General features: G+C 42.5%; 1 protein-coding gene across 1 annotated transcript; it reads right to left on the bottom strand.

The window, feature by feature from the left end:
• On the bottom strand, positions 1–6,386 carry LOC127327911 (uncharacterized). The gene is made up of 10 exons (XM_051354725.2): positions 6,091–6,386; positions 5,815–5,890; positions 4,002–4,043; positions 3,876–3,905; positions 2,737–2,973; positions 2,474–2,526; positions 2,273–2,387; positions 2,104–2,183; positions 1,578–1,643; positions 1–1,015 (listed from the first exon to the last, which is right to left on the bottom strand). The coding sequence occupies exons 5-9, from the start codon at positions 2,938–2,940 to the stop codon at positions 1,589–1,591; spliced, it is 507 nt and encodes a 168-aa protein (XP_051210685.1). The 5' UTR covers positions 2,941–2,973; positions 3,876–3,905; positions 4,002–4,043; positions 5,815–5,890; positions 6,091–6,386; the 3' UTR covers positions 1–1,015; positions 1,578–1,588.
• Between the last annotated feature and the right edge of the window lie 4,000 nt (positions 6,387–10,386).

Here is a 10,386-nt window from a genome sequence, read left to right as displayed (position 1 = left end):
TATCAAATGGTCGAAATAAGGCAAATTTAAAACAGATACTCGCTCTCAAAATAAGTAATGTAGAAACAAATACACTTCACTATATCGAATTAGAAATTAACTTACCAACCTCTATCAAAATGAGATCTTGATTCACTTGTCATGCACTAAACATGACACATAAGTAAACTGGTAGGACCTATCGAAGCATCAGAAGTTCAGTTATGAGTGTATACGTGTAACAAGAGGATTTACTATGCTAGAACCTATCGAAACATCAAAAGTTCAAAACAAGGGAAAACAAGCCAGCATGACCTGAATTCTGCAAGTACTATATGAAGCACATCGAATCAAGATCCAGACATGATTATGGAATTCAGTTAACATGTGCTCAAGTAGAGGTGAAGCAAAAGAACCTGAGCAATCACTTAACATGTATTCTGAGCTCTTGTCTTTGCATACAGTTTATCACTTTATGCCACAACATCCGAGATCAGAGGTGAGAGGAATCGGTGGAATATACCTCTGACATCATAAATTGATGAGAAACACGCATAAGTTTTGAATAACATATCAGAATGCTAGGAATGCAAATCTGAAAGGGAACACACAATGGCATAGACGAGCCAAGTCCTTTTTTCATAGACCTAGATAAGTTCATAGGAAGCACACAATGGCATCAAATCAGGAACTTACAAAGTCTTCCTTCTGACAGAGCCACAAAGTCTAGTGCGGAGCACATACTAATAATAAGAACATAGCAGCGGTAGACCAGGAATATACACAAGTCTCTTTCCTGGCCCAAGTACACCAAGTACACCACCCGATGAAGCAAACTGCATAACTAAATAGCTGACAACAGAGAACCAAAAGCACTCGCATATAGCGAACTTCATCGAAGGGTAGAACCACCATCCAACGCACAGAGGAGGACTGCTGCAACAGGTAACTTGTTCATATGTACATGACCACTGCAAAAGGTAGGGGCGTCAAGCAAACAGCTACCAAAGGCCTCCGACGCCTAGAGGAAGCACTTCTGAAAATGGAACAACACGGTAATAAGCGGTAAATCCTAGGTTGTGAACAACACAGTAATAAGCGGTAAATCCTATGTTGTAATAAACAAGCAGCACAGATTAGTATAGATGCTACTATTAATTCATCTATCACTGGCCTGGTGGGAAATGTCATGTACAGGGTAACGTGTTGCATACAATCAAGTGAGATAATTTTCAAGAACGAGCAATGTTTCAGATAGACCCAAACGCCTGCCCAACAGCCTGCTCGTGCTCTAATTTCACATACAAGTGTTCAGTTCTTACAAGCCTGTGGTTTGTCAAGAACCAAAAACATGTGCGCGCAAATACATAAGGAAAAGTTATGTTATCTTTGGGTACAAGTAGCTTTTAATTCTACAGATAATCTGTGGTGTCATAAGCCGTATATTAATATCATCTGTACACAGCTGCTTTATATGCTCCCACATATTGCAGTTTTAATCACCTACTTGGATATCATTTGGATAATTAGCGAGGGATGTAAGAATGAAGATAGTGAAGAAATTAGCAAATGTGGCCAAAGTAATCCAAAGAATGTACCTCTTTCTAAGTCAAGACTTCTTGTTTTCGCCGAGGCCATCCGCCTGATCACGCGACTGCATACGCCTACAGGCGATTAACAGTAGAAGCTAATCAGCACATACCAGGAAAGTGTATTGCACAAGCTTACTATAACAAAAACCGCCTCAACACTACAAACCTTGAAAACGCATAGCTCTATAAAACCAAGGACTTGCGTAGTCAGCAGGTTAAAACGGACGTAGATCAATCAGTTGCTTAAGCGTTGGAAAGACAAAGCAGTAAATCTAATGCAGGAAATAAAAGTGTGAACAGGAATATGGAAAAAGTAAGACCATGGTCACAGGAGAACACAACACGATTTTAGGGCACGCCTTGTCTAAAATTGGAGGCCGGTGAAAAGAAAGCAACATGTGACAGCAAGAAGGCATAGGTACAACACAGAAAAATGTACAATGAAGCAGAAGCCAAACTCATCTAATTTTTTATGTCTATCTTCAACTAACAAAAATGAGTAAATGGGCACCAAGGGGAATGAAGAACCAACGTGTTTGAGTTTTTGTCCGTCGAAGGAGCAACAGATGGGCTAGGTGAAGATTCAGGAGCCTCGACCACAGGTAAACCAACCTGGCATAGAGAACAAACAACCTGTAACAAAAAAGATGGGTAATGGGAAAACATGCACACACACATTGGTAAAATAGACATAAACCCACCTCCTCAGGCTCAACTCGAGGAGCCAACTCCTGCACAGCCCCGATGCCATGTTCAGGCAATGAGCCAGTGAACAGAGCCCTCTTGACCTGTGAATCGATATCACACTTGCCATCGCTGCACAACATGCGAGAGGATGCTAAACAATAACCCAAAGCAACCATGTATGTAACTGAGCCAACAAACAAAGCTCATGCATGTACCTAGGTCCAGGAGGCTTCGTAACCGATGGCGGGAGCAGCATTACGGAGCCAACCTATTTACATAAGGCAGCATTAGAAGTTGGATACAGATCTAAACAGAGATAGTCAGACAAGGAAACTAAGGGAGAATCATAGTAGAGGAATAAGCACTCCCAGAACACAGCAGGAAATAGTATTCTACTGTGCTCACAAACTCAATATTAAGGCTATGTTGTAGCGTGAGAAATAACTATTAGAAGGACCAGTCTGGAACAGATACTCACCGCAGAGGTAGGCATGTCAGTGGAAGCTGGAGCATCCAAATGACCCCAGTCAATGACCGTATGATTGTCCTGACCATCACTACCTACAGGAACACCTTTGCCTCTAATTCTCTCCAAATATAGCTTCGAGAAATCTGAACCTTTTGTAACATACTTGAACAAGTATTTCATGACGATAGCTTTGTTTCCCCACTCAACATCCATGATACCTCTTCTGAAACTTGACAGTGTGAAGAACTGCAAAGAAAGGCAAGGATCAGGTACCCAACTACTACCCGATTAACGAAGACGGCAGGAATAGGAAGCGCACTCGCTGTAAAGCAGAACACAAACTTCATTGGTAAGTGTTGGTCAGTTCATGGTAGCAACTTCATTGTTTTTTCCCTGACCTAAGCCTGCGATTTTAATTGCTAGCTGAATCGAAGCAAGCACAAAAAATGAAGCGGTACTTCTGAAACAAACTTTTTTTTATCACATGTGTGCAGTTTATAGTTTAATTGAACATGGCTAAGATCACGTAAACCACTTTAATCATAAAAACATGATAAGAAGTTTTACCATAGTTGTACAGTTTACAACCTAACTGCCTCACTTTTGCCAACTTGTGCAGGCAACTTTTCTTTTCAGAAGTTCAGCAAACTTGGCTAACATCATGCAAACCACTTTAATCTTGATCATAAAAACACGTTCAGAATGTTGCACACGCATGAACACCTGTACTACCTGGAAATTATATGGCTATTTTTTGTTTGATTGTACCACTACAACTTGTTTATAACTTAATAATTGCCTCACTGCTGCTGTTCAACTTGGCTTTTCAGAATATGGGACAAATCTATCACCCGAGTAAAACATCTGCTAGACAACAGCAGAGCTGCAAGCCAGCAACCGAAGCAGACACAAGAATTTCATGCTGGAAATAAATTATCTTTTCCTCCCCTCTCTTTCTTCCTGGCTCTCTATCCTCCACGCACCTTGATAGAAACTAAGATAAGATATATGGGCTGATCTCTGGCCAGCGAAAGAAACATGTACATTACCACCGTGTGTCTACGAATACTACAGAGCGTTTCTTTTGACCTGGTTAAACGCACGCACTCATGTTCTATGCAGATGAGGATGGAACAGAGGGCACTCACCGGGAATACAAGGTAACAGCAGCAAGTAACCTGGAGCACACATAAACATAATATCATTCAGTAAAAAAATGCATCTAAACAGAACAAATAAACAAGCGCTGATACCAAACGGGTAGAGATCGGTACCTGAGAAAGGAGTCGCAGCAACAACTCACAATACCAAATAACCTGAAGCACACAATAAAGGTGAAGAATAACACGGTCAGAATCTTGCACATAGCTGCACATCTGTGCTACTTCAGAATTGTATGGCTATATACAAGGTTCCTTTGGATTCCATCTGAAATAAGCTAAATGATAGTTTTAGATGGTACACTAACTAACTGATGTTGGTTAAATATTTGAGGGCATTCAGGTCTGGCTCTTTCAGGACATTTGACTGACAAGCTTCTCGAATTTGCACTTAACAGTATAACAGAGGTGAGACACACACGTGCTTCAGCAGCCAGATTGAACATACCTAAAGAGCAAGGCAACCGCAGAGGAAAAGGAACAAGAAAAGCAAGATACCGGTAATGTAGAAGTGGAAATGATAAAGTACCACAGACAGCCAAAAGTAAAGCAAGACCAGAGGAGACTGAACTCGCTTATCTAGAAAAGCACAATCTCATGTATACGAACATGACCGAACGAAACGGTAAATAACTGTTAGGTTAGAAAATGCAAAAAACAGTATCCCCCTCTGCTTGGCTAACCTGCACTATCTGAAGTCTAACATGCATATATAGCACCACACTATCTCCCCCTAGGAAGCCATGCTTAGTTCATGGTAGCAACCTCAGTGGTTTTTCTGTGTCTTAAGCCCGTGATTTAATTTCTAGGTCAACCAAAGGTAGCAGGAAAAACAAAATGCTAGTTCTGAATAACTGTCCTGAGACCTACTACAGAAAGGCAAACAGTTGAACATATACATAAAATTAAATAAACAAAACTGCTTCGTAATACACAATAACTATCTAAATCGTCTCTGCTAAAAGATTACAAACTGTAACATGGCATATGTATATTTTTCTCCCAAAAAAACTCAACCAAGACATGGTCATAGTGAACCAAGTTTCACAGGGCTTCCAACCTGACTTTTCAGAAGGTCAAACAAACATGGGTAAGACCACGCAAAGCACTTTAAGCTTCACAGGGCAGATGCCACATCAAAGTTTAGTTTCTGACAGCTATCACATATACATTTATCATAGCTGCACAATGTATGTACAACCTAATAATTGGTTATGTTAATAGATGATTATGAAGCAGAACCAAAGCATCATCAGTTATCAGCTAAGGGGCGTTGGTTTGTATGTTTCTTGGTTTAGAGTGTATCGCTTTGACTCAAATAAAATCTACTGTTAACTGGCTGTAGGAGTGTACGCCACGTGTCTTGGTATCTCATTTCCGCCTCCGGCGAGGTAAATCTCGCCAAAGCCCGTGGTCAGTTAGTAGTAGTAGTAGGAAGCAATGTGCAGAAACAGTTTTGGAACTTGTAAAAAGCAAACAGCAGATCGGATCAGAGTAGGCCAAATCGTAGTTGTTGTAATAATTAAGCAGGAGCAGGAACCTTGGCGGGGTTGCGTGCTTTACCAATGGCACTAATAAACTACACCTCCACCAACCAAATCAGTACGTACTACTGCTACTTACATGGATAGCATAATCAGGTGTGATTTGTTAATCTGAAGACAGGATCAAGAACACACGTTTTTTGCAGGGCTGGAAGATACAGGGAAGAGCACAGCAAGATTTGCATTTACTTTTAGGTTCTCCATCTGAAACTAATATAAAGTAGAACTGTTGTTACTCCCTCTCGTTCTACAGGTGCCGGGTTGGGGAATATTTGTTTCCTGAATGGATTAATTAGGTGTGATTTCTTAATCTGAAGACAGGTTGAAGAACACAAATTTTTTGCAGGGCTGGAAGATACAGGGAAGAGCAGGACGAGGCTCACCACAGGACGAGTCGAACAGCAGGCCAAATGAAGCAGCCGCGGGCAGCAGACGCGGCAATCCCAGCAGACGGACGACCTGTGAAGAGAGGGGAAAAGGAGGACAGTAAGGGGCGCACAGATCGAGCAAGAAACAGAAGAATGAAGGAGGAACGGGGCAGCAGCACGGCCACCGTCGAGTCGCCAGCCGGCGTCAGCCAAGGCCGAAGACCAAGCACGGCCGCGGCATGGAGAAACTCGAATCGGCAACTGACCCGCATCGGTCAAGCAGGGGCTCACCTTAACCGAATCCATGGCAGATCGGCGCCATGAGGCAAGGCCGACCACCGGCGACGGCACGGGACGCGGCGGATGGCACTGGATCTGCGGCGGAGCGGCGATGCGGAGGAGGCGGGGCTGCGAGGACGGAGCGCTCGAAGCGGAAGAGGCGGGAGGTGGGGGGGGGGAAGTGAGGAGGATGGTCCTCCGAAGCGACGGCGCTCGTGGGTATAGTGCCCCGCACAGTGAGAGCTTCTCCCGTGGGCTAATGGCGCGCCGCCACGGAACCGCCCGCACCGGCCATCGATGGAGAAGACGAAGATACCCCGCTATCTACCCGCCCAGGTGAGATATTTCCGGCCACCGTCACGCCCCCATACGAGGCCGCTAGCGAGCCGCAGCGGCAGACACGCGGGCCCATGCGACCGTGGGGCCCGGACGCACCCAGATGCGGGTAGGGAATGGCTGCTCCATGTCTTCTTTCCACCGCGCTGGACGAACGGTAATTACACCGTGGAGGCTCGCCAGCCAACCAGAAGGCACGCGCGTGGGATAAGGGACGGCCAAGATCAAGTTACTGTGCAAATCCAACGGCTAGCATGCTCAAATCGCTGTGAATCCCCCATGGGGGGGCAGCTATTATACCTTCCAAATCCAGATTTTGCTTCGTCGCAGCAAAAAACCTCCCGCTTTTTCTTCATTGAAGCAAAAAACGATTCAACCAAAAATAGGAGAGTTGCCAGAAAATTGTTTAGACTATGCTTCATCGCAACCAAAAAAAAACTCCCGCTTTTGCTTCATTGAAGCCAAAAAAAAGGTTTCACCTAGAAGTGAAGAAGAAAACTTGCCGGAGATAGACCCTCGAAAGTAGCAAAACCACCCTAGAGTGGTACAATAGAAATATTGCAGGTCATAACACTCTAGATTATATTACAACATGGTTCTTAACAAGTTGGTATTCTCACAGGTCCGATGAGAACACCCTACGATATTACTTAAGTATCATTACAACTCAATCTTAAAAGTCATGAAGAGCTCAGCAACTTATTTAGGTAAGTCACTACGCTGCTTGGCTCTGAGATGTCTAGGGTAAGACTCTACTCCTCCGTCTCCGTGTTGTCAACTCCGTAGACTATCCCATAGTCTGTAGGGATTCGTAGCATAGAAAACAAAAAAAATCCTACCGCAAGAATGAATAACAAGCCAAGATCTAATCGAGTAGATGGTAGCAACGAGGTGAAGATCAACATACCCTGGAAGATCGCTAAGTGTTAACGAGATAAATCTCGTGGTGGATGTAGTCGATCACTTGCCGCTTTCAAAAGCGCGTAGAAGATCTTGACGGTGCCACAATCGGGCAGCACCTCCGCACTCGATCACACGTATGGTGTTGGTGACGACGTCCTTCTCCCCGTTCCAGCGGGCAGCGGATGTAGTAGATCCTCCTCGGAATCCCGCCAGCACGACGTCCTGGTGACGGTGGTGGTGGAGATCTCTGGCAGGGCTTCGCCGTAAGCGTTGCGGGAGAAGGAGGAGGGAGTAGCTAGGGTTTGGGAGAGAGGGGGGCTTGGGGCGCCAGCTTGGGTGCCCCTTGGTGGTGAGGCCAAGGTGTAGCCATCCCTCTCCCTCTCCCTCTCTTTATATAGGTGGAACTCCCAAGGGTTTGCCCAAAATCTGAATAAGAGTCCAGCTCAAAACCTTCCAACCTTCCATATGGGTGAAACCTAGGGGAAGTGGGACTCCTCCCTTTCCTTCCCCTATGGCCGGCCATGGAGGTGGAGTCCACCATGGACTCCACCTTCCCCTTTGGCTGGCCGGCTAGGGTTGGTGGAGTCCATCCGGGACTCCACCTTCCATGGTGATTTTTTCTGGTAGGTTCTAGAACATTTTAGCGCCTTCCATAAATGCACTGGATCATTTCCAAACTTGGAAAGTGACTTCCTATATATGAATATTATTCTCCGGACCATTCCGGAACTCCTCGTGATGTCCTGGATCCCATCCGAGACTCCGAACAACATTCGAACTCCATTCCATATTCCATATCTACTTATAACGACATCAAACCTTAAGTGTGTCACCCTACGGTTCGAGAACTATGCGGACATGATCGAGATTCCTCTCCGATCAATAACTAATAGCGGGACCTGGAGATCCATAATAGCTCCCACATATTCAACAATGACTTGGTGATCGAAAGAACCATTCACATAAAATAACAATTCCCTTTGTCTCGCGATATTTTACTTATCCGAAGTTGGATCGTCGGTATCTCCATACCTAGTTCAACCTCGTTACCGATAAGTACTCTTTACTCGTACCGTGATATGATATCCCTTGTGAACCAGTCACATGCTTGCAAGCTAATTGGATGTCATTCCACCGAGAGGGCCTAGAGTATATATATCCGTCATTAGGATGGAGAAATCTCACTATTGATACAAGTGCCTCAACTCTATACTTTCCGAACACTTAATGCCACCTTTATAACAACCCATTTACGCAGTAGTGTTTGGTGTCATCAAAGCATCCATCCGGTGTAGGTGATTAACATGATCTCATGGTCGAAGGATTAAGTTACTATGCATATTAAAGCTTGAAGCATAAAGAACTAAATGACTTGATCATATGCTATGCTTACTATGGGTGTATGTCCATCACATCATTCACCTAATGATATGACCTTGTTATTAATAACATCCAATGTTCATGATCAGGAAACCATGATCATCTATTAATCAACAAGCTAGTTTAACAAGAGGCTTACTAGGGACTCCTTTATGTTTACAAAACACACAAGTATTAATGTTTCCGGTTAATACAATTATAGCATGGGATGTAAACATTTATCATGAACACTAAGATATAACAATAAAAACTTTTATTATTGCCTCTTGGGCATATCTCCAACAGTCTCCCACTTGCACTAGAGTCAATAATCTAGTTTACATTTGTAAAGATATAACACCTTGGCCTTCTGGTGCTTATCATGTTTGCTTATGGGAGAGGTTTCAGTCCACGAATCTGCATACTCAGAAACGTATGTATTTTGCAATTCATTTGCGTCTCTATGCATTACTCGGTTTTTCAAATGAGTTGGCATTAATCGTATATGTTTGGTCTTCTGGTGGAACCTTAATTCCGCGGTCTGAAATATGTTACCAATATTGTCACATACAATATAGTTTCATAGTTCTGGCACTACCGGAACTACACCAAGTTCTCAAAGAACTCTTCGACTCAAAACACCCTTGATCATTGTCAAAAGAATGAGATACTCTGCCTTCGTTTGTAGAATCTGTCACAATATTTAGAACTCATCTAAATCTAGCATAGACTCTTTCTAGCCCATTGTGCTACCTTTTAATGAACACATTTAGCCTAATTGAGATTGAAATTTATTTTATATGTGACCAAACTAATATCAGTGTAACACTTTACAGCGATTCGTTTGTCACTACCCCATATAAAACTATATATATATATATATCTTCGGCTCTGACAAAGCACTCAGGGATATTCTTACTGTTGTCCAATGATCATCTTATGAATCATTCTGATATATGCTCATAACACTTTTTAGAGCATAGGACATCTGATTGTGCACATATTATTCGTGATCTAAAATCACTCATGTGTTTTTACTCATTGAGTGTCAAATACACTCAAGTGTTGTCTAAACATCCAGATGGAAAAGAACACCTTCTTAATGTTTTCAAATTGAACTACTTCAATATTCATTCTATGTACTTTGACTTAAACTTATTATGTGTTTCAATCTATCTTCATAGATTTTGACGCTAAATATGTTTTTAGTCCATATCCTTTCATTGAAGTTAATTTTCAATAAAACTTTCTAATCACATCAAGTACATGATTACATTATTTATAATCAAGGATATGTCATCTATATAAAGTATTATAAATATGTCTCAGCGCTCCCACTTAATTTTTTGCAAATACAAGCTTCTTCATCGTTTCTGATGAAATCATAACTCTTTGATCATTTCATCCGGTGAAGATTCCAACTCCATGATACTCACTTCATCCAGTGAAATTTGTATACCTTTTTAGTATTCTACGGACTAGCAAAACTCTCAGTTGTATCTTGTATACACCTTTAATACACACTTCTGTTAAGTAATGTATTTTGCCATCCTACTAGCATATCTCATAAAAGAAATATGTAGCGATTACTAGAACAATCTGCATAGACTATAAGCATCGCTGCTGAAGATCTAATCTTATCGCAGTCAACTCTTTGAACTTTGTCATAAACAATCTTTTGACAAGTCGAGCTTCTTCAAGGATATTATA

The sequence above is a fragment of the Lolium perenne genome, chromosome 1, assembly GCF_019359855.2.
Source record: "Lolium perenne isolate Kyuss_39 chromosome 1, Kyuss_2.0, whole genome shotgun sequence".
NCBI classification, from domain to species: domain Eukaryota; kingdom Viridiplantae; phylum Streptophyta; class Magnoliopsida; order Poales; family Poaceae; genus Lolium; species Lolium perenne.
Note: the sequence above shows the minus strand (reverse complement) of the source record. Positions and strands in the feature narration are given on the sequence as shown.